General features: G+C 51.0%; 1 protein-coding gene across 4 annotated transcripts in view; it reads right to left on the bottom strand.

The window, feature by feature from the left end:
- The window catches only part of GALNT14 (polypeptide N-acetylgalactosaminyltransferase 14), a 208,624-nt gene that overhangs the window by 45,693 nt on the left and 138,834 nt on the right, over positions 1-24,097 (bottom strand). For all 4 annotated transcript variants that reach the window (XM_019448203.2, XM_019448181.2, XM_019448165.2 and 1 more), the window contains exon 3: positions 3,829-3,927. In XM_019448203.2, the coding sequence (XP_019303748.1) occupies positions 3,829-3,927 (99 nt within the window). The remainder of the gene's footprint in view (positions 1-3,828; positions 3,928-24,097) is intronic.

The following is a 24,097-nucleotide window of genomic DNA, read 5'->3' as shown; positions in this document are numbered from 1 at the left end:
CAAAAAGAAGGGGACAGCTCTGGGTCTCACATATACACAGGGACCCACTGCAATACCAGATAAAGATAAGCCATTCCTTGGGGCTTGCTTCTGTCTCCTTAAAAAAAGAAGTCCCCTCACTGATCTGGGTTGTGACTCTCCCTGCCCCCATCACCCACCCCCATCATGCCACTGCCTAGCTCTGAGTACCTTCATGTACACCCTCCCAGCCCCCAGCCCTCACCCAGCTAACTCAGGAACTCAGGGGGCCAGAGAGCGAGGGCAGGGATGGGCAGAGGGGCGAAGGTTTAGTCAAGTGCTGGGGGGAGGGAGGGGGAGGAGAGGGTACATTCAGTCTCCCCTTGAGCGTCTTTCCCTTGTGAGAGCCTGGCAGCAAAACCATCAGAATTCTAGAACATTAAAGATGAAAGATACTTTAGAGAAGATCCTTTCACTGATGACAAAGCGAGATAGGAAGAGCTCCTCATTCAGTCCTGTCTCAGTGGCTGGTGATTTATTTGTGCATGAAGATAGGGAATGGAAGGAAGAGAATCCCAAGGCAAATAATACCTGGCCATGGAAACTTCTAGAAGTAATCTTCCTTGCTTCCCTCCCTCCCCTAAAATTCACTTTCACCGTGCTTATGATATAAAAGCCTGTCTGTTCACACAGTTCTACCTTCATTCTGCTGTTTTCATATATCACACTTGGGTGTTATATCAGAAGTTCCTCAGAGGCAGGAAACAGGTCCATGGGCTCTCCTGGCAAAGTGCCCAGGAGTTTGGTGTGTGGTCTGGCACTTCATGGGTGCCTTCTGAAAAGTATGGTGCTGATGCGCTGGTCCTAAGCCCTCTTTCAGAACACAGGGCACCAGGGCCTCGGAGGCAGTGCTCATCAGGCTGGTGGACAGAGGCACTGGGTTACACCCTTAGCTGCCTCCCAACCTCCCCCCTGAGCCAGAAACCTGAGTCTTGGCTCCTGCACTTACTAGCCCGGTAGCCTTGGGCCTCTGTTCACATCAGGCACCCCTGACTTCAAAAGTTCCAGTTCTGGATGGGACTCTGACTGGACTGAGGCATGAGGTGTTCTGGAGACCATAAAGCCCAGCATACATTTAAAATATTAATGATATTATTATAAAGTATCATTATTACTATTGTAAAAGAGCAGCGAGAAGAAAAGAAAAACTGTGTCTTAGAGCTGAAAGGGAGGAGTCTACAGGGAGCACCTCAAGTGACCTCGAGAATATAAACATGGTGTTAGGGAACGATGGGGAGCCTGGGAGCCCCACAGGATAACACCCCCAAATGTTCCAGGTAATGTCTTCTTGTGGAAAATGTGGTAGAACTGGAAACACGAGGGATATTTTCATCTCCATCCTCAGAGATGTGGTCAGTGATCTGCCCAAGTCACACGGCCAGGAAGCAGCAGGGGAAGGACTTACTTGACCCCAGATCTTGTGACCCCAGGTACCCGACAGCCTCTTTTGAGAGCTCACTCACCGTGCAGATATGGAGATAGCTAATGCTGCTCAAGCACCGACTCTATGCCCGCCACAGTTCTCGGTCCCTTGTCTAACCCAAAGCAGCACTATGCGATAGCTATGGTTATTATTCCCATTTTCTTGATCAGGCAACTGAGCCACAGGGAGCTTTGGTAAGGGGTGAATAAGATGCAGTCTTGCCCTAAAGGAGTTCAATGAAGATTACACCTGGGAAAAATGCATTAAGTGCTAGAGTAGGGATTTGTAGTAAGAAGTCCAGAGGAAGGCTCTAATGGTGTGTGTGCGTGCGTGTGCGTGTGCGTGTGTGTGTGTTAAGGGGGTGGAGGTGCGTGGTGTCAGAGGATTCCTAGAAAGAAGAAGAGAGGCCAGCCTGGAAGGTGAGGACTCTTGCTGATCCCAGTGCCCTCGTGGAAACATCTGGCAGACATAGTTTGTTCCAGAAACCCTGCCTACCCTGCCTAAGCAGACCGTGATGGCCATGGGGCTGTGGTCTGGTGTTTTCAAAGTAGTCACCTTCGTTCCACCATGTCCCTGCTCAGCCCAGAGGCTGAGAAACAACGTTTCTCCCTTCACCAGAAAAGACTCAGGTAAATCGGATCACCCCATACCCCTGTTCCCCCCCATATGCCCGCACTGGTTTACAAATTGGAAAGGTACTGACTCCTGACAGTGACTCAGGACATTTTCTGGTCAAGAGCTGAAGCCTTGTTGGGAAACCAAATGCAAACCTGGGGGCCTGGGGGGCGAATACAGAAGCCAGGGCAGAAAAGGCAAGCAGCTGGCAGAAGGAAGCAGCCAGCCGGTTGCCAAGGACATCTGGGCAGCAGACAGAGTTGCCCCTGTAGACAGGGGGAAACAATACATACTCGGGCAGTTCCCTCCTTGCGTTTCTATGGGATGCACTGACCCTGCAAGGCAGACATTCATCGTAAGTGACAGGTGGCACCGAAGACTTGGTGCCCGCCATCAGGGCGAGCCTGTCGCTGACTCCCTCCCATCACCCGGAGCTTCCCTACCTGCCCACAGCCAGGCACAGGAAGGTGTGGCTTAGTGATGGAAATGACAAGAGATTTCACCATGTTTGGTCATCCTCTCCTTGGCCCTCCCTCTCTGTGGGATCAGGTGACCATGCGATGCGCTGCCTTCCAGATAGGGATGGGCTCAAGCAGGCCATGTGTCCCAGGGGCATGGAGGTATCGCAGGCACTTTATCCCAGGGCCGACCCCAACACCTCTATCAGGGATGCTGAACACCACCACCATCCACAGCCTTGCCTATAGAGGCTGCTAAGAACTGAGGTCAGAGTGCAAGGGTTTGAGCCCTGCTTCACCACTGTTAGCTGAGCAACAGCGGGCTTTGATTCAGTACTTCCAAGTCTCAGTTTTCTCAGCTGCAGAGTGGGTACAGCAGTGGCCTCCCACCTACCCAACGGACAGCATGAGCCGAGGCACGTCTGCACACGAGGGCACCTCATGATCAATGGCTGCCATTACCACCTTCGAAGATGCCAATGCTGCTGGAGACTTGAAAGAGGAAGGGGGGCCGGATGGTGTTGGGGGGAGGGTGGGCATGGGGAGAGGGCTCCAGAGTTATGGGAGGGACATGGCATGGGGAAGGGAGGCAAAACAACCAGGGCCAGGTCTCCAGGGCCCTGTCTGTTCTCTGAGGGCAGTTCTGCTGGGAGCTGACGCTGGGGCTTTTGCAGGTCACAGATTCATGCAGGCCACAGGCCAAAGTAAGGATGCACCTGTTAGAGCAAGAGCAGACCCAGACTAGGAGCTGAGGGTGGGTGGAGAGGCGGAGCGGGGTTGGGGCTGCAACAGAAGATACACAGAGGGGAAAGCAAATATCAGCACTGCCTTCGAGCTGCTCTGCCATGTGCCGTGGCTCCTGGCCACATGGAGGCTGTGGAGAGGCGTGGACTGGGACTTGCAGTGCCTGGCAGACCCAGGTTCTAATCCCAGCCCGATGCTGGGGTGGGGTATTTACTCAGCGTCACCCCTCGGCTCCCTTGACAGCTGTGGAAGTTAGAGCTCATGTTCCAGAGACAGTCTAGCACGATGGTTAAGGGCGAGAGCTCCAGATCCTCTGTGGCTGCCACTGACCTCCAAGTTACCGACCACCTGGGGCCTCTGGCTATCCCCCTATAAAATGGGGTAAGAGCCGCCCTCACAGGAGGATGAAGAGCGACAGAATGGATGCATAACATGTATCAGACAGCACCTCCATGGAGTGGGACATGCCTGACATTCTTATCACAGGGCCAGCCTGCCAGTGAGCAGACCCGGTCTTCCCAAGGGTTGGGCCTTGAAGGGCTGATGGATGGATGGGGGAGGCTGTCTTACCTGCGGATGGTTCTGAGCAGGGTGGAGCGGGCCTCGTTGTGGAAGGTGATGATGATGCTGGTCGGGGGCAGGTCTGCACAGTACACCAGCAGGGTGCACCTGGGGAAGGAAAGGCAGGAGCACAGGTAAGACCTTTGGGGGCAAAGCAGATCTAAAGGGCTGGCACCAAGGGGCCAGGTGACTGGCGGTCACCGGTATAGACAGATGGCTGGCATCTGGGAGGGCTGACCTGGTTGCACGGTGCAGATTAAGACCCCAGGGCAGGAAAGTTCCCAGAATGACTGAAGTTCAATTTCCTACCACCTCAGGGGAACTTGGGCTCACATCCAAATTAAGTGAACGTGCAGAACAGAAATGTGGGATTTCTCACATGCCTGAATTCATGCATGGAGGTTCCTGGTAGCCACACAAAGCCACCCCAAGTCCTGGGCTCTGCTCCCTGGTCTGTGTCCATCCCGGACAGAGCCCCCACCATGTCCTCGGCCGGCAGCTCCAGTTGACTGCACCAGGCTGACCCCTCACCTCCTGCCACACACAAACATGGAAATCTTGTGTGTTTAACAAGGCAGAGCCCTAAAACCCTGGCGCAGAGACAATAAAACCCCATCTTAAAAAAACATTCATTTCCACGTGTCCAGGATCATTTCGTATGACAATTACATCTGGGGTAATTTCAATTTAATACCTCGCTGCAAGTGAAAATTGTAGCCCGCAGCCCGAAAATTACTATAATAATGAAAATAAACCCGCCAAGTGATGTCGGTGCCACCAGGGACTATCCCTGGGTAAGTGCTTCCTCCTGTTTGTCGCTCTTTCGGGGGCTGTCCAATTACGGGGAGTGGTATTAAATGAGGAAGTAAATAACAGACATTTGGTGAGTCAAACATGTCTTGTCTTCATTTTCCAATTTCGTCCTAGGCTCAGGGCTTTGCATTTGGGGTCCAGAGATCCAAGGATGGACTCCCAGGGGACCGTGAACCCCCTGAAATTGTTTGCAAAGTCGAGTAGGCAAAGGTGCAGGTTGTAGCTTTTACTAGATTCGCAAAGAAGTCTGTGGCCGAAGATGCTTAATCTCAGTCCTAGGCCAGAGAGCCTGACGCCCCTGTGGCCTCCGTGATACGTGAACACGTTCCTCCAAGAGCAAACCCTAAACAGAACAGAGAAGGCTGGGCCCTTGTGCTCAGGGCCTGAGCAGATCTGGGTTTGGGTCACCCACCAGGAGCCAAGAATTGGGAAAGGAAGGCCCCAGGGGAAGAGACAGTGAAAAAGGTAAGTCATGGCCTTTAGGCCTTCTCCTGCGGCTTCCAGAGAGACAACCCCTCACCACATCACGTCAGCTGTACCTACTAAGAAAACCCCCTGGAATTCACCCCTTCTCTGTCATCCCTGTGGGCCTGGTTCCGAGAGTCCTGCACCTTCTGTCCCTGCCAGTCACGTCCTGTGTGCCACACAGCTCCGCCCATGCCTTCCTCTGGCTTGAAGCCCTCAGTGGCTCCTGATGCAAAAAGTCCAAACTCCCGACACAGCCCTCAAGACCTTCCACACTTGCAGCTCCCTATGTTGGCAGAACTCTCCACCACCACTCACACTATGACTTCCGCATGGAGCAAAGTCCTTCCTCCCTTCTTCATCTAATGAGACCCTACTCATCCTTCGAGACCCTGAGCAATTTTCCCTTCTGCTGTGAAGGTGTTCCACACTCCCCCAGATAGGTAGTGACTTGTTCTTCGTGTATATGTCTCTCTTCTAGAGCTTCCTGATGGGACTGTCTCCTTCGCTTGACTATAAGTTCCTCTAGGAAAGGACCCTTGTCTATCTCCATGGCCCTAGAACAAGAGTTAAGTATACTAGATGCCCATTCATGGGGAAAGGGAGAAAGAAATCCAGGAAATGCATTTCTAGGTCAACTGATGACTTAACCTTTGGTGTATTTCAAAGGTGTGGCAGCCAGCCTCCCAGAAGGCTTCCAGAAACTCTCACCTACGGGTCCTTGTGCCTTGTGTAGTTCTATCCCCCTCACTGAATCAGGGCTAGCTCCTATGACCAGCAGAATATGAATGACAGTGGGTGACTTCCAAGGCTAAATCACCAAAGCACTGCCACCTGGAGGGAAGCCAGCTGCCGAGGACGTTCAGGCAGCTTGGCGGAGAGATGCCTGCATGCAGAGGAACTGAGGCCTCTTGCCCACAGCCGGCACCAGCTTGCCAGCCATGTGAACGAGCACCCTGAAAGTGAATCTGCCAGCTCTGGTCAAGCCTATAGATGACAGAAGCTTCAGCAGCTCTAAGCCAGAACCGCCCAGCCAGGATGCTCCCGATTCCTGGCTCACAAAGACTAGGAAGGTACACCACGCTTCCTACTGTTTTTAGGCTGCTAAGTTTGGGAGGGGGGTGGTTTATTTATGCATTTGTTAGCTATCACGAAAAGAGAAGGAAAATGCCGTGACATGGTCCGTGGATGAGAAGAGCCCTTGACGTGGCCTATGTTTGTATACAGAGCTGAGTTTAAATTGGGAGCAACAAGGAAGGAAGAGAGCAGGCGGCTGGTTGAGGTGGACATGGTGGGGGCCCTCGGTTGCTGTACTGCAGGGTCCGTGAGGACACAGAGAGGATGGAGATACCCAGGCAGAGGGGGAGGAGGCAGTGAGCATGGGCGGCACTGTAAGGAATGAGGTGGATGTCAGGGAGAAGAATAACCATCTGTCTTCTGCAGGAAGCTAACAGAGCTGAGAGCTTCGCAGGACCTCCTTGTCTCCATCAGAGATGGGGAGAAAGAGAGAGACTGAACCAAGTGACTCAGAAGGCCACTATTGCCAGGGCTGTGCCAAGGGTCAGGTGCTAGAAACTGCCCTAGGGATGGCTTTCCCTTCCACAGCCTGGGAGGCAAGGGGGCCCCAAACCCTAGCTTTCGTGATGTAAGTTATTTAAGGACAACTTGGTGCGGGAGGGTGATAGTGGGAACAGCTGCTCAGAGAGCTTTTGGGGACAGAGACCCTTTCTCCTGCCTTGGCGACATTCAGCCCAGAGGCAGTCATGTTCATGTGCGACAGCCCAGCAGTATGGACACACACAATGCTTGGAGGGCAGAGAGGCAGGCATCACTCTCCCCGGCTGGTGAAGTCTTCATGGAGCTGGAGGAGGAGGTAGGGACGGACCGAGGGACATGGTGTATGGTGTCCCAGTCCCGGCACGATTCTGGACCCTCAGACTGAGTGCTGAGTGAGACAGGTCATAGAATACTGGCCTGGGGGTCATACGCTACTGACCAACTGTGGGACTGTGAGCAAACCCCCTCCTCCCCAGTCTGCTGTCTACTCATCTGTAAGACAGGTTGGACCCCAGGTCCTCCTGCTTAAGGTCCCCCCAGCATCAGTAATCAGAAGCTGTGATTGTCGCTGACAGTGAATAAAACACAGTTAATCTGAAAGACCGTCAAAAAGACCATTTTCAGTTTAGGCTCAGCTGTGTTGCTGGATATTGAATTTTCTTTTCTGAACTGTTTCCTCATCTGGAAAGTGGAGACAATGATTTTTTAACTTGTAGCGATCCCCCCCTCCCTAGATTATCACTATGTTGTTAGGTAACAGTCCATGCTTGACAAAACGGTAACTATCATTATTTTCAACGTCAAGTTCAAATGTGCGGACAGCTCCTCCCATGGGGTAGTTCTGTCCTGTCTGACAGAGGGAGAGGGGCGCTGGGAGGCAAGAGGGGGCGAGAGAGCAAAGAACGTAGCATCAACGTTAGAGAGAGGAACCTGGGCTGTGATGTCAATGCGAATCCTGGATCTGCCGAAAACTGGCTGTGTGCCCTTGGGCACATCATTTGCCTTCTCAGAGCCCCAATTTGTCACCTATACAATGCAGACAAATACCTCCCTTGCAGGCTTGTGGTGAAGAACCCAGGCTGCAGGCAAAGCAGCAGGTGTTTAACAGATGCTGAGAAGATGGTAGGTAGAATTATCATGACTACAGTGGCTGAACCTGCCTCCATGCACTGGTCCACGCTTATGGACCAGAACCTTGAACTCATGGTTCAGAAAAGGAAGGGGCCTTGGAGACGAGTCAGTTCAACCTCTTAAACTGGGCAGAACTTGGTGGTGTGCCAGGCATTGGTGGGAGCCTGGGTCGTTGTGCTCCTGGACCTCACTCCCCTCCAGCCTCCTGTGCCTGCAGGATACAGGACAGGGGCTCCTCTCTAGGTGGGGCAGGAATCCCCTAAGCGCCCCAGCATGCACAACCCAGGGAGGGTAGGCAGCAGGGCAGAGCCTCACAACATGATGGCACGGGCAGCCTAGCCTGGCTGAGGGGACTTCAAGGCATCTTCCTTCTGCCCCTGGTCGCAGCACATCCACTGTCTCATCTGACCCTTGCAACAGCATCTGAGAACCTCCACTCCACACAAGAGGAAAACTGGGGCTCAGGCTTTCCCTCAAGGCCACACACCTGGTGAGGGATTCAGAAGAGCTGAACCCGGGTCCCATGACTTTTTTTTTTTTAACGTTTTTTTTTTTTTTTTTTTTTTTGAGACAGAGACAGAGCGTGAATGGGGGAGGGTCAGAGAGAGAGGGGGACACAGAATCTGAAACAGGCTCCAGGCTCTGAGCTGTCAGCACAGAGCCTGACGCGGGGCTCGAACTCACAGACCGCGAGATCATGACCTGAGCCGAAGTCGGACGCTTAACCGACTGAGCCACCCAGGCGCCCCCTGGGTCCCGTGACTTTTAACTGCGATTTGTCTCTAGCGTCCTGCAGCCCGCTTAGGGACAAGCACTAGGCACCGGCAGCAGCAAGGCAGAGAGGCTGAGAAAAATCCTTCAAACTGGACGCTGTGTGGAGAGTCAGCTCAGATGGTGGGCTCTCTGGGAGAGGGATCTAAAAGATTAATCAAACAGCAAGATCTATCAGGGACACCAGAGGAATGTCAAAAGCTGCAATGCTAAGATCTGGTACCCACAGACAGACAGGAAAGCTTGTTTATAATTTATTAAAGATTCAGGGGTTTTACTGGAGGGAAGAGTGAGTGAGCCGGAAAGATCGGGGCGGGGGTAGAGCCGGGAGGAAGGGCGGCCCATGCTGTGTGGGGAGACTGACGCCAGCCCGCCCGCCCGGGCTGCTGTCCCCATGGCCCCAGCACCTCCTGAATAACGTATGCTCCACTGAGCTCATTTCCTATGTGTCGTTTATTCTCTCCTGTTCCTCTCTTTTCTTTCTTTCTGAAAAATTCACCTGAGATTCTTGATTTCCCCAAGTTCAGCTGTGTCTCCAAGTGCTTCCTGAACCATCAACTTCTTGAGTGTTCAGGGCACTTACAGGCTGAGGACGCCTCCATAGTGGTTCGGAGATGCCGGCCCCGGGACACAGGTAGGAACTTCTCCCTCTTCCATCCCTTTCCATCACCAATCGCTGCTCCCCTGCTTGCCCTCCCCTCCCCACCCCTGCACCCCAACAGGTGCCAGTGTGGCTATGCCAGAAACGTACTAAGCAACAGTCAGTTACCCCAGAAATATAATGTACACATGTCTTCTATTTTATTGCACAAGCTTGTGACACCGGCACTTACAGCTGCCTGTAAGTGATGTGAGGATATCAGCATCATCCCCATTTTATCAGTGGGCAACAGAGGCTCCTGGTGGTCCTAAGTGTGCCTGCTATAAGGCTGGGGCCAGTCCTCCTGAACATACACCTTCTCCTACAGCGTGCCATCCTTATGGAAGAAAAGACATGGTCATAAATGACAAACATTTGGGGTTTTATCCTGGAGTGTGGAAACAGGAGGGAGTGATGGAGAGGCAGATGCAGTAACTCTGAAGCAGAGACATAAGTATTTTTACCCAAATGTTGATGGAAAGGAAAAGCCACTGGACTCCCCTGCAATGGACACTGGCACCAAGTGTGAGAAGACAGACTCTTGAAGGCAGTCTGGTGTCCCAGAGGGGAGACTGAGGACAGTTAGAGAAAGAGGAAAGGTCATGCAAATATGTGGCTCGATGTAATGGAGATCAAACAAGCCTGTGGGCGGGGGGGTGGGAGGAGTGGGGGTGGGGTGGACACCCAGGGTGTGTCACTTATTTGGGAGCTTGGAACTTCACTTCTCTAAGCCTTAACTCCCAGTTTACAGGGATGGCCTATCTACCTCAGGGAATGTTTTTAGACTACTACATAATGACCCCTACTGCCGGGCATGTAGTAAGTACCCTGCATAGTTAACACTCACCAAAACCCTCTGAGGGGCCACTGCTTAACGGACTCACTGCTTAACAGCTGAGGCACAGGGGGGTTGAGTAAGTCGCTGCAGCCAGTGCAGACATTTGAACGCAGGCCTGCCAGACGTCCTTGTCACCAGGCCACTATCATCACCATGCCATAACATCTCCTGGCCAGTACTCTTCCAAGCACAAGGGTATCCATAAGCCTCCAGCGGCTGCTCAGGTCCCGCCTGCGCCCTGTGCTCTGTGTGGACCCATGTGCCCCCAATTCAAGTCACCAACCCAAGAAGCAGTTGCTACTGTGCTGGGACCTAGCTGTTGCAGTGACCTGCCCAGAGGAGAGGGACAGACTGCCACTCCTGGGCCAACTATTGGTTGGGCCACCACAGGGGAATCCCGACAGGGGCTCTCACCGCCAAGGTGAAGCCCGTGAAGGTGTGATTTCCATGAGGCTCTGGGAGGGGCAATTCGTGAATACGTGTTCCTAAACGGAAAGCTGCTCCCCTCCCTCTGATTCCTTCAGACCCACACACACTGCAGAGGTCAGACTGAGGCAGAGAAACGGAATGGGCTGTCTTCTCTGTATGTTCCATTTCCTGAGCTCTATGGCCACAAAGGCCAAGGGAAACACAGCTGTAAGACATAAAGTGAGGGTGGCACCAGTTTCCTGGGGGAACACTGTCCCCGAGGGAGCAACAGTCTGTGGATTCTCAGGTGCAGGGGCCTGTGGCACATCCTCTATCCCTCCCCAACCTTTGTCTCGACTCACCATGTCATGGCTCCAGCCCCGAAGAGGGCTCAGGGAGAATGCCATCTCTCCCCCTCATTCCCCCAGATGCCAACACCCACCCCAAAGCTGGTGCGTGTGAGGAAGAATGAGGAGGGCAAAGCTCTTAGCCAAGGGAGCTTTCCAGAATGTCAGCTGCCTAACGACAGCGACAGGGAACATGCCACCAGCGTTTACGATCACAGATTCCGTTTTCAGAGCCGAGACCATCCAATACATTCCTGGCTCAGTTCTACATAAGGAAGCCTGCTCCCAGGCATGAGGAGAAGGAAGATGGCCCGAAAGGTATAAAATGCCAAACCTCTGCCTGGCCTCTAGGTCCAAGCCCAAGTCTTTAGAAGAGAAAAATGCAAGCAGTATGAAAAGTATGACAACTGTAAAATCAGAAATTCCTTTTAATCTCATTTCATGGGTAACACTGATACACTGTAAGGCATGAAATTTTTATTTCATGTCAATTTCACTGGGCTTTCACATGCAGATTAATTTGTTCATCCACATAAACATATACTGCTCCTAGGTCTTGCCTCAGCATCTGTCCTCACTTAGTATTACAGAAATCCTGCATCGCATTAAAGGCACTTAGAGTCACTGCGATCTGCTACTCCATTATGCTGCCACATTTTAATTGGTGAACACTTTATTAAGTTCCTGTATTCTGGGAAGGGGTTTCGTGAGCCCTTAGGGCAGGGAAGTGAGCTGCCTAGAAACGTGGCTGGGTGCTGTGGTGGGCAGCAGATGGCCTCCACTCCCCGAGTCCTTGTGTACTGCCCTCCTCTGGGGAGTGGGCTGACCCTGGGGACTGGCTTCTCAGGAACAGAATACAGCTAAAGTAACAGGATACCGCTTCTGTGATTAGGTTAGGAAAGACTGGGCATCCATCCTTCTGGCCTGCATACTTTGGTGAAGGAAGCTGCCATGTTGGGGAGTCCCACGTGGCAAGGAATTGAGCGTGGCCTCTGGTCAATGGCCTGTGAGGGACTGAATCCTGCCTACAACCACACGAGGGAGCTTGGATGTGGGTTCAGCCCAGTTATGCCCAGTTATGCCAGCGGCTCTTGCTGACTCTTGATCACTGTTTGTGAGAGCCAACAGTCAAGGACCCACCTGGGCCATGCCTGAATGCCTGGCCCGCAGAAAATGAGATTATAAACATCCTTTTAGGCCACTAAATTGTGGGTAATGTGTTATGCAGCAATAGGCAAGGAATACAAGTACCCTTAGCTACCTGGAAAAACAAGTTCAGCAGCTGTTTGTCAGTCCACTGGGTTCAAAGGCAAATTCTCCTGGGTAGTTGGTGGAAGAGTTAAGCCATTGCATCATGGTTCTCCCCACAAAGTGCTCCCAGAGCCCCCACACCTCCATTCCACAGGATGATCTAGGTGTGGGTGCCCAGGAGACCCACATACAGGGAGACGTTCTCCAGTGGTACCTTTTGGGGTTCTTCCAATTTTTATAGATTCAGCTCCCTCAGGGGTTCTTAATATGAACCATACAATACATAGAAAATTGTTGACTCTCTTCTCACTTCTCCCATGGATGGTACATAATAGTAGCCTTCCACATGCACAGAAGAGAAGTTAATTCAGTTCATACAATGGATGTCCTGGGGCTTTAAGGCTTAATTCTCGGCAGAAAGGTTGACCTAGATGGTGTCGTGGACACCCCTCCATGAGCATAAGGCCATTTAACAGAGGACTTGATCTCGGGGTGAGCCTGCTTAGGCCAACAAACACTTTCCCTTGCACCAACATCACCATATTCCTGGTTGACTCTACCTGTCAGGCCAGCTCAGGGCCTGCAGTTCACTTCTGCCTCCTCAGAGTACCCTCCTTGATTTCTCGGCCACCTACTCCCAGCACAATCAGATTTCTAAGAAAACCTACATCTTGACCATTCTAGGGTACTTCTACCATCCGAATCATTGCAGCCTGTAGATCAGAACAGTGTTCCCAGAAAACAGCACTGCAAGCCCATTTTCCTGGCAATGTAAGAGGGCCCCATAGGGTCTTTGCTGACAACTGGGAAGCTAACTGGGGAAGGAGAGCACTATGATGTAAGAGGCCAGGATATCTGGACTCCCCTAGAGTCTGGTTCAGTCCTGCTTCTACTTTATTTTGCAGCCCTCAGCAGCTGGAAGACCTTTCTCTCTCTCTCTCTTTTTTAATATGAAATTTACTGTCAAATTGGTTTCCATACAACACCCAGTGCTCATCCCAACAGGTGCCCTCCTCAATGCCCATCATCCACCCTCCCCTCCCTCCCACCCCCCATCAACCCTCAGTTTAGTCTCAGTTTTCAAGAGTCTCTTATGGTTTGGCTCCCTCCCTCTCTTCCCCCCCCTTCCCCTCCCCCCTGGTCTTCTGTTAAGTTCCTCAGGATCCACATAAGAGTGAAAACATATGGTATCTTTTTCTGTATGACTTATTTCACTTAGCATAACACTCTCCAGTTCCATCCACGTTGCTACAAAAGGCCATATTTCATTCTTTCTCATTGCCAAGTAGTATTCCATTATGTATATAAACCACAACTTCTTTATCCATTTGTCAGTTGATGGACATTTAGGCTCTTTCCATAATTTGGCTATTGTTGAAAGTGCTGCTATAAACATTAGGGTACAAGTGCCCCTATGCTTTTTGGCTCCAGACAAACCCCTGAGTTCCTGCAATGCTAGAGAGTACTTGCTTAGGCACTCCCTACACCACGAGCTGTTGGACAGTGTCTCCAGGAGAAGCCCATGCATGCTCTGTGAATAATGTGTACACAAGTCAAATCAGTTGGGCAAATGAGAAATACTGGAAAAATACTAGATCACCTTATTCGTGATCCATCGATGAACATGAACATGGTAAAGGCTCTGAAACCTCTGCGAGCTTATTGTTTACCAAGCTTTGACCTCAGAACCTGACCTCTCCCCACCCTTGCACCTCCCCCCACCCCCATCCTACAATCCCTTTCCCAGAATGAGAACTCAACTATTTACCAGGTATATGGTGAGTAAAGCATAGCATTTAACATCCTACCAAAGAGAATTCTGTGGGACACAGGTTTAGAAAATGTTGGTTCCAGCTCCCTCTTTTTTCAGATGAGGACACGGAGCCCCAGAACAGTACACTGACTTGCCCAAGGCCACCCTGCTAGTTAGTGGTCAAGCTAAGATCTTCTGGGCCTTACTACTGAACTTGCTGTTTCCTTAAGGCAACCAAGATTGAGGGGGGGGGGGCTGTCAGATGATACAGAGAGGCCCAAGGCTCCAGTCCACATGGGGTCACTATCCACTTCTGCCTCTCAGTGTCCTTTAACCACCCTCTCCCTGCCAAATCCTACCACCAAGGTCCCTAGTACATCTCTACCTCTAATGGAAACTTTTTAGTCTTTACTTGTTATCTCTGTAGCACCTGACACTGAGGGTCACACATTTTATTAAATACTTGGTTCTTTGCTCTTGGCTTTAGTGAAATCACCTTAGTGTGGCTATTCTCTTCTTAGGCTGTCTCTTCTGGATTCTCCTTTTCTTTCTTTCCCTCATCTAAAATTCTAGTGTTCCCCCCCCCCCCCCATTCTCTTAAACTGTCTTCTCTTCAGGCTCCTCTTTGGATTACTCAACTTTTTTCTAAGGCTTTGATTTCCTATCTGTTTTCTAATGACCCCAACCTTATCCCTCATCCTGATGAGCACCTTCTCTTGGATGTCCCCATGAGGTGACCTCTTCACCCAGCCTCTGCCGCCTCCAGCACCTCGGCCAAGCCTGCTGAGCCCTTCGTGTTCCCCAGATCACCATCTACAGTGTGCCCAAACCCAAGAGATATTCTTGAATCCTGCTTCTCCCCCACTCCCCAACCTAATTAAAGGCCTAGTTCCACCAATCTTTACTTAACTCTCCACCTGGCTGTTTCTCTACATTCCCATCATGTCTTCTCTGGATTACTGCAGCAACTTCCAAGCTGGCTTTATCTCCTTCCAATCTATCCTGCATGCTGCAGCTAGAATGATCTTTCCATACTGCCAACTTTTAATGCATTTCAATGCTGCCCTACTGCTCATGAAATAAAGTTGAAACTCCTAATCACGGCTTGCCATCCCAGTGACCCAGTACCACTTCTCACTCCTCCCCTCCATGATCCTAGTTTCTGCCATGTTCTTCTGCCTGACCCCCTCCTTCTCTCTCTGGACTTCTCTGCAGGCATGGCCTCCCTCCTGCATGTCTGAAATGTACTCTCCTCTCTTCCAAGGCCAGGCAGTCTTCTCTTCTATTCTTGGCTTGGAAGTTACTTTCCCCAGAAAGCATTTCTTGATCTCCCAAGGCTTTTCCAGTGTATGGAAGTATACTTTCCCCACCCCGCCCAGGACACCTCTGTAATTTATTACCAAACACTGCGAACTTACTTTTCTGTCCCCTGTACTGTCAGCTGTAGCAAAAACAAGGACACATTTGTGGTTGTGACCTCAGAACGTAGCACGGTGATTAAGCACAGTAGATACACAATACGTGTCTGAAGAAATGAGTGGATGCGTGAGTGAGGGAGGAAGTAGGTGGGCTCCCACCGGGGCAAAGCCAGAGGGGACACTGTCCCTTGCCAAGTTATGAGTGACACCAGCTCAAGGGAACTGCTGAGCTATAAGATGAGCCAGGTGCCAAGGTCAGTCATACAGAGAAGAGATACCAGACAAGTCACCAAAACTGAAGCTGGAGTATGCAGCCACAGTGGCAAAAATTGGGAGCCTCGGGCGAAGGCTGTCCTGGGACACAGCTGGGACAGTCATCTGGTGCCTGTGCAGAGCTCTGGCGTGTTCTGTGTGCACAGGAAATACCCACCTGTGTTTACAGGGCTGGAATGTTCCTCTTGATTACCAAAGTCTCAGGGACGAGGAACAAGGCGTCCACAAGGGAGATGGGACAGACTGACTGCTACCTGACCAGGATGCCAGACATGGCCCAGACACCCTCTTCACCCGGACTCATGCTGTCCAGTGTGGTGGACACTGGGCACTAGAGTGTGAAAGACACACGAGACTTCAAAGACTCTTTACGAAAAAGAATGCAAAATAGTTCATCACACTCATGGCATGTCAAAATATTTGGGTACACGGAATTAAGTAAAACATATCATTAAAGTTAATTTCACTTGTTTCCTTTGCTTTTAAAATGGGACTACTAGAAAATTTTACAGTACCCATGTGGCTTACATCTATTTCCATTGGACATCACTGTCCTTGGTATTACTGAACCTTAGCTTGTATGCAATCCAGTTTCAGATTTTAGTATTAGTGTCAGGCAATGGTTTCTAGATGATGGGTTCTTTTGTAGGAGTAAAATAAAACTCAAAAAATTATAAAGACCAGGATGCCTGGGTGGCTCAGTTGGTTAAGTGTCCAACTTCAGCTCAGGTCGTGATCTCACGGTTCGTGAGTCTGAGCCCTGCAACAGATTCTCCGCTGCCAGCCCAGAGCCCTCTTTGGATCCTCTGTCCCCTTTCCTCCTCTCTCCCCACTTGTGTGCTCTCTCTCAAAAATAATTAAACATTTAAAAAATTATAAAGATCGTTACTAGATTTGCAACATTTTATTTTGCAGGAGAGGATATCTGTTAAAGACCCCATCCTCTAATATCATTTCATAAAAGAAAGGGGGTTTGGGATGCCTGAGTGGCTCAGTCAGTTGAGCGTCCGACTTCGGCTCAGGTCATGATCTCGCGGTTTGTGAGTTCGAGCCCTGCATCGGGCTCTGTGCTGACAGCTCAGAGCCTGGAGCCTGCTTCAGATTCTGTGTCTCTCTCTCTCTCTCTGCCCCTCCCTGCTCATGCTCTGTCTCTCTGTCTCTCAATAATAAAGAAACGTTAAAAAAAATTTAAAAAAAAATGAAGGGGTTTAAACACTAAGGCTGCTATTTAATTTAAAATTAAACACTATTTAATTTCATAATAATTAAAAACTCTTTAAATTGTAAAATTAAGCTTTAAGAAAATCTTTCTCATGGCCTCCTCTCTCCCCCAACACTGACGATCAGAGTTGCACTGATTCCCATGTGAAAGTACAGCTCAAAGATCCGTCCACTAATTTATATGAGGCTGTGTTTGACCACCCCCGCCATGGCATGGACACCAGACACTGAGGACAGGCCATCTCCACTCGGCTCTGGACCCAGCAGCCCCTGCTCCGTTCTTGGGGGGTGCTGATGCTAATATGTCAGTATGGTTTTTCCAATCTCCTATCCCAATTTTTTACCTCCTCCCACACTTTTGCTGCCCATACAACCTGGGCTCAGGACGACCCCTGACTGGGAAATACAGCTGCCTGGGGCTGTATTTAGGCCTCGTAGAAATGGCCACTGCTCCACTCTGCACAGGACCCCTTTCCTTGTTTTTTCCAGACAACTGATTCGGCTGTGTTGTTGACCAGCTCCTTCGAAATCACTGGGACCCTGCGGTTTGGGGGAAACCATGGGTAGACAGAAGTGCCTTCTCTCCAGGATGAGAAACTGCTCTCGGGAGGCAGCAAAGAGGCCTCTCTTGGGTTGCTGCCAGGATCTGTGTTAGCTGGTAGCGGGCACCACCCAGATGGCAGCTATGTGCGTGTGTGCGTGTGCCTGGGTGTGTGTGCATACGTGCGTGTGCACACACATAGGGGATAATGTGCTCAAAAGGCAAGTGCAGAGTGTAGCTGGGACCAGGAAGTGTGGAGGTGGGCCAAGGCCTATTTTTGAAATGTTTCTGGAAAAGATTCCTCGGTGTCTGGGACGAGGGCTCCTTCAAGTCTTATTTTAGCCCTGCTTGAATCACATTACACAATAGTAATAACAGACAACACCTACTGAACCCTGGCTCCGTCTCAGGTCTCCTTCCAAGAGCTTTAGATCTGCGCAATGATTCTCAGAGGTAGGTGCTGGGACTCCTCCTCTCTCGTTCTGGAGGGGACTGTGAGGGCAGGTCAGTAAGCAGCAGAGCCTCCATCTAAAACCAGGTGGGCTGACTCCCGGCTCTGTGCTCTCACAGGCTCCACTACGGGACCCTTGGATGGTCATCCGACCTGCGGGCTCCCAGCCTTTATTTCACACTGGCCTTTCTCTCTGTCTTTGGTCTTGAAGGGCACATGCTGGAAGGTTCTGGAAAGAGGGAAAAATAACAAGTATCTCCCCTGCTAAAGAATGGTATCTCCCTTTGATGTTCCCTGAGCTATTATTTCCTGTTATTTCTCAGACTTTCCAGCTAAAGGATCAGAGAATAGTCAGTCCTTCATTTTACCTTTTACCTTCAGTCCTCAGACTGAAGTAGCTGAGATAAAACCTGTGGTCTAGTGACTCCAGGAATGTATCCAGGCCCAGCCCACCGAGCTCAGGAGTGGTCTGGTTGAGGGCCAAGTGTCCCTTACCTCTTCTTCTCTGGTGGACTGACAACGGTGTGCCCCCTGGAAGGTCCGAGGTAGGGAGGTAAGCAGCAAAGCCTTCCCACACCTTCCCAAGCCCTCCTAGGCAGTCCATTCAACCATCCCCAAGTCAGCCCTGCCCCACATTCTGCCTCCACCCCACCTTTCATTCTCACTTCCATCTGCCCAAGCTGGGTCCACACCCTTGCAGCTCCTAGACTATTCTTCCACCTGTAGAGTCTCCCCTTCATCTCCTCCCTCCCTGCTTTCCACGCTAATGTCCCTAACACATGCTTCACACACCACTGTCCCTACCCTCACTCTGTGCCTTGAAGCCAAGCCCTGACTGCATCCCAAGGTCTCCCCATCGGGCTAACCCCCAGGCTTGCCCCACAGTTCCCCTGCCTGAACCTTCCAGCCCTGCTAACCTGGTTCACTCACCAGCACAATCTCCACACGCCTCCCCATCCCCAACCCCCACCCCCATCTTCCTGTCCAGGGCTGCCGAAATTATAGCTTTTGTGCCACCCACGTCAGCCCCTACCACCACGCTTCTTGTGGGAGTTACTCTGTTATCTGCAAAGCTATACTGTCTCCTCCGTGGGCAGGGCCCACTTTTCTACTTCTTGTTCTCAAGGCAAGTTAGTCAACCGACCAGAGTCAATGTCCTCATCTCTAAACCCGAATCACAGCAAGGTGGCTGGAAGGCTTAGCCGGGAGAACATATACAAGGTGCCTACCATGTGTCATGGGAATAGTTTGATCAATAAACATTGGCTGTTTGTGGTCCCGGATTTATGTGCTAACACAGAGAATCCTTTGTTGAGTGAAGGTGGTTTTAAATTTCCCGTGATTTGATTTCCTCCCTCTGTTCTGGAGGATTCTTTCCCGCACCTGCACTCCGAACCCTCATGTTTTCAGTAGACAGTTTGAGAGTGAATCCAGTGAGATGCCCTTTGAGTTCACAGTCCCTCAGCGGGTACCGATGAAAGGCTGAGTGCCGGGCACTCTGCTGGCATACCCGCCCCAAGTTGCTCTAGGTCACAGGGGGGAGAGGATGTGTGTCCCTCAGGGTAATGAGTGCTCAGAGGTGAGCACGGGAGTGAGAAGGAGCCTCTGAACTTAGCCCAAGAGGGTGAGATGTTTTCCTGGAGAGCACTCCCTGACCCCATAGAAGGATGCCCTGAGCAGACAGGGCAGCAAAGACGAACAGGAATGAAGCCTCGAGCACAGTCGGGCAGCCGCGAGCCCTAGCTGGCTGGGGAAGAAGTGAACTGGCAACATTTGAAAGATCTCAGATGGGGAGCAAAGGGTCTGCATTTGGAAAGCTCTCCGTGGAGGAACAGGAGAGGATGGACGGGTGAGGAGTCAGCGCCATGCTGGAGGGCGGTAGGCAGCTGCTGTACTCACCCAGGTGAGAGGGGACAGCCACGGAGCATGGCAGCAAGGCCAGGGCCCAAGGGATGTCTAGGAGACAGAGTCAACAGAATGAGGGCAAAGCCGGGCTCCAAAGGTTTGGGCGTGCGTCATAGGTAAACAGCGGGACCTATCCTGAGATGGGGCAGGTGAGAGCAAAGCGGGTGCCTGCTGTCTCAAGAGATGGTGGCAGTGGGCTCAGCGAGGCTAGGGGTAAGGAACAAATGTGTCCATCTGACAAATCAAGGAGAAATGCAGAAGAGCAAAGAATCGGGAGAGCAGATACTGCTCTGGTTAGCATTAGGGTCATGGTGGGGGCAGAAGGTGACAGCTGTCTGGATACATGTGTTCCAGTCAAACATCAGGGTTCCTCCTGCTGCATCAGGGATACCAAGGATAACTACAGCGGCATTAGCCGATCCTGCCCTTGTTACTCCAATGGAACTCTGGCCGCTACATGACTCCGTGGGTCCCCCTTCTTCTGTCACATCGTGCATCCTTCAGCTGCTTTTCCAGCCCGCTGCTCGCGTCACTCCATCCCACTGTCTGTCACCCTGGCCAGCACCAGCTTTCCACAGCCGCCTGCCCACAGCTGTCACCTCCTCTGCTCTTTTCATCTCCCGTCAGACACGGTTCCACTTCCTGGCCCCCGGCCCTTACATCACTCCCTCTGCTGGCCTTGGCTTCCATTCCCACTATTTTAAAAGTACACATTTCACCAGACGGGGTGTCGCGATTGCCTCATTGCTTATTTTGCGCTCTGGTTTTTAAAGTAAGTTTGACATTCAGGCAAGCGAAGTGTTTTGGCGCCAGGAGCCAAGGCTGAGGCAGGAAGTTCTGTGCAGAACTTCTCTGCCCGCACCCTCTCCACCCACGCACCACCTTGTTCTTGGAGCACACCCCAACTCAGAGGTGGAGGATGGGGCGCGGAGCCAGGACCTCTCCAAACTCATTCCCGCAGCTCCCTGCTCCCTCGGGGCTGGCACCCTCTCCCCCCTGCCTCCCAGACCTGCTGCGGAGCCTGGAAAGATCACAGGGCCTGGGTGCTAATGCTGATCCTGGTATTAAGACCATTCTGGCAACTCATCACAGCTAACAGTCACGAGTGCTTACTAGGAGTTGAAGACCATGCTCAGCATTCGACGTGGATTATTTTGGCTCACCCTGACAGCATCCCTGGGTGTGGTTATTATTCCCATTTCACAGATGACAAACTGAGGCTTGGGGAGCTTGAGTAACTCACCCGAGGAGCAGCTAGCAAACCGGCAGACATGCCGTAGCTCAATGCTCACAGGGCAAGGAGACCTAGCCCTGCCACTCAGTCCACCAGTTACGGTGCCTGGGCTCCGTTTCCTCCCCTGTGAGGTGGCGGTGTCCCCTTCACCCAGGCACTATTAAGGTCATGTGACAGGGATGTGAGAGTGCTCGGCGAAGTCTCCTAGAGAGACGAGGCGCGGCCACTCTTGTTGTGAGGACTCGCCGAGGTTCCAATCTTACTTAGGAATGGTGCCAGCTGCCCGAGCCTCCCAGGATGTCCTCGAGCCCGTTCTGCTAGGCCCATTTCTTCCTGGCATTAGAGGCACAATGGGGTACATCACACCAGACGATCGTTCTTTGAAGTGCTGGGAGGTAATGGTGACCGAACACAAGAGTGGCAATAAAGGACAGCTCTAAAGGTCCTGCAGGCCCTCTAGTCCCCTTAGGAAGGGAAGTGTGTGAGGAGAAGGATTTATCCCCAGGGGGAGGGGAGGTGCTGCTGAGATGGAGGGAGCCGTGCTTCTGGAAATAGCCTCCAATCAGATTTAGTTCCTAAGTCAGTTTCTGCACATTCTTACCAGAAGTGTTTTCAACCAGCAAACAGGGCTGGAAGTGACCTTAATAAGCATCTCTGAGCTACTTCTCTCTTCTTTCCCATGAGGAAACAGATACCCTGATAGCTGAAGAGTTGGCCACTATCTTGGACAGGACCCAGGGCTTCCCACGCTCAGTCCAGGGGCTCCCCTCCATTTTCTCAGACTGCCACGGTGTGCGAGAAAATGTCAGAAAACAATCAGAAGAGAAGCAGGTTATTGAGAATGAACTAAGAATCAGGCTTCGTGCTTGGCTCTTGGCCAAAGGGCCGAGAAAGGTGAAGAGAGCAGGTATGAAACACTTGACCGGGTAGTGGTGCGGCCCATGACCTTATGAAAGGTGGTCCACGTCACTGATCCATGGGGACAGGCAAACCGAAACCATGGTAAGATAGCACAACTCAACCTCTCAAGGCCTCAAGTGAGACTGACCGCCAATCACTAGTGCCTCACTGCAAAGACGCGGAGCAATTGGACCTCTCATGTGCTGCTGGTGGGGTGGAAACAGGTGCGACAGTTTCACTGGGGGTTTTGCAGCATGTACCAATGCTTCTCGGGACACGTCCACATGTTCACCAAAAGACAAGGACACGACTAACCAAAGGAGCATGGATCATACGAGCCTCACACTGGAAAAAGCCCAAAGGAGCATTCAAAGCAGAAGATATATACATTGCAACATACAAAGAAATACTATACAGCAACGAGAAAAAACACGCCGTGTCTCGCAAAATGTGGCTAGATTTCACGCATGTAATTTTGAGGGAAGCCAGACACACAAGAGTACATACCGTGGAAGCCCATTTTTATATATAAAGTTCAAAAACAAGCAATGCTAGACAATGGCATTTGAAGTCTGGATCGTGTTACCTATGGTGGGGAGTAGGCGCGGGGACATATGGGTGGTTCTGGATGGCTGAAACTCAGTCTTCTTTTTCTTTCTTTCTTTCTTTCTTTCTTTCTTTCTTTCTTTCTTTCTTTTCTCTCTCTCTCTCTCTCTCTCTCTCTCTCTCTCTCTCTTTCAGAATTGATTTTTAAGTAATCTACATTCAACATGGGGCTTGAACTCACAACCCCAGATCAAGAGTCCCACGCTCCACTGACTGAGCCAGCCAGGCACCCCAAGTGTCTTCTTTTCCTTGAGGGAGATATTTGATGTGGGAATGTGGGCATGTTCTCTCTGGAAATTTCTTCAAGTGGTCCATGTATGAACTGTCAGCTTTGCTGTATATATGTGCTACTTTGATTCAAAGTTTACTTAAGAAAAGATGGAGAGAGGTTCTGGGTCTTGGTGTGTATTTTGGTCTTGCAGGGATATTTCAAAAGCTGCAGAAGTGAAAGAATTCAATACAGCCTATGACATAAGCAAGAGCCACAGCCAAGCTCAACAATGCCTTCTATTTCCCTCAGAACTCTAGCTGTCTGGGTGCCCATGACAGCACTAAAGAGAACACCCCAGAATGCAGAGTGCAAATCCAGGGTCTCCTCCTCAGCCTTCTGCCTTCTTAAAAGGGTACACCCCAAAAACAACTAGAAAAAAAATAATTTGGAGGAGAGAATGATGTCACCTTCCCCTTGGTGTCACTGGCCCCTGCGAGCACAGGTTGCTTGTTCTCAAGGCTAGCTTAAGGGAGAAGTCTTCCGGGGGGGGGGCAGGGGGGGGCAGGGCCCACTGCTGAGAAGGTACTGGTGGCCTGTGGAAGGTACTAAGGAATGTCAACTTTTGTTCAGAACGACCCTTCCCAACCTCCTCCTTTCTTCTACAGAAGGATGCTCCCAGCTTAGCGTTCCAGACTTGCCTGTGGTTCCCACGGTTTGTATGTCCCAAATGGCAATGTCTCTGCTATTCCTGAATAAGCTCATTTGTTGCTGGATAACCTTTGCTGTTTAACTTTTAAGGCTGACACCTAATAACCTAAGACTCGATAATCTGTAGGATAAATTTTTCAGGGGCAGTATTTTCATTCCAAATCAGTTTCCCCTCCTGGGTCCTGAACACACTTCTCCGTCTCTTTCCACATCTCTTTCCATCACCTCCTTCCCCAGGCAGCATGCAATAAGGGAGGCAAACCCAGCGGGGAGTGAGGGAAAGGTGGGCTCCAGAACCAAAGCCATTTAGTGCCTTTCAAAGGCACACAGGTCCTTCCTAGTCTTGGTGACAGAACACCAGAAGAAATTATTGACTCCGTTAACTACCTGAAATATGTTATATCTATGCCTCCAAGCAAAGCTAAAATAGAGACATCAAACTAATTGGGAATTGGGAAACAGAGTCCTCAAGCATTATCTCTTCTCCTTCTCCTTGTCCCACAAGCACCAGTAAACACACACACACACACACACACACACACACACACACACACATACATATATATACCCCAAACATCTTAAAATTTGAGTTTCAGCCAAGCATTGACTAGCTGTATGATCTTGGACATGTCCCTTAAGCCTTCTGAGCCTGGATCTCTTTAGCGAGGTATAGGCTTTATCTGGTATTCTTGCTCTCCTGCCTAAGTCTTCATTACCAGGACTGATGCTCAGTCCTAAACCTAGCAGTCAGATGGGGGTAAAGGACAGACTCCTTTTCCAGGTCCCCATCAATAACTTTTTCCTCTGGACCAGTACTCACTTCTCGCCTCTCCCAC

The sequence above is a fragment of the Panthera pardus genome, unplaced genomic scaffold (assembly GCF_024362965.1).
Source record: "Panthera pardus isolate Hobbes unplaced genomic scaffold, ASM2436296v1 HiC_scaffold_26, whole genome shotgun sequence".
Classification (NCBI taxonomy): domain Eukaryota; kingdom Metazoa; phylum Chordata; class Mammalia; order Carnivora; family Felidae; genus Panthera; species Panthera pardus.
The sequence above is the reverse complement of the archived record's forward strand: the minus strand, read 5'-3'. Positions and strand labels throughout refer to the sequence as shown.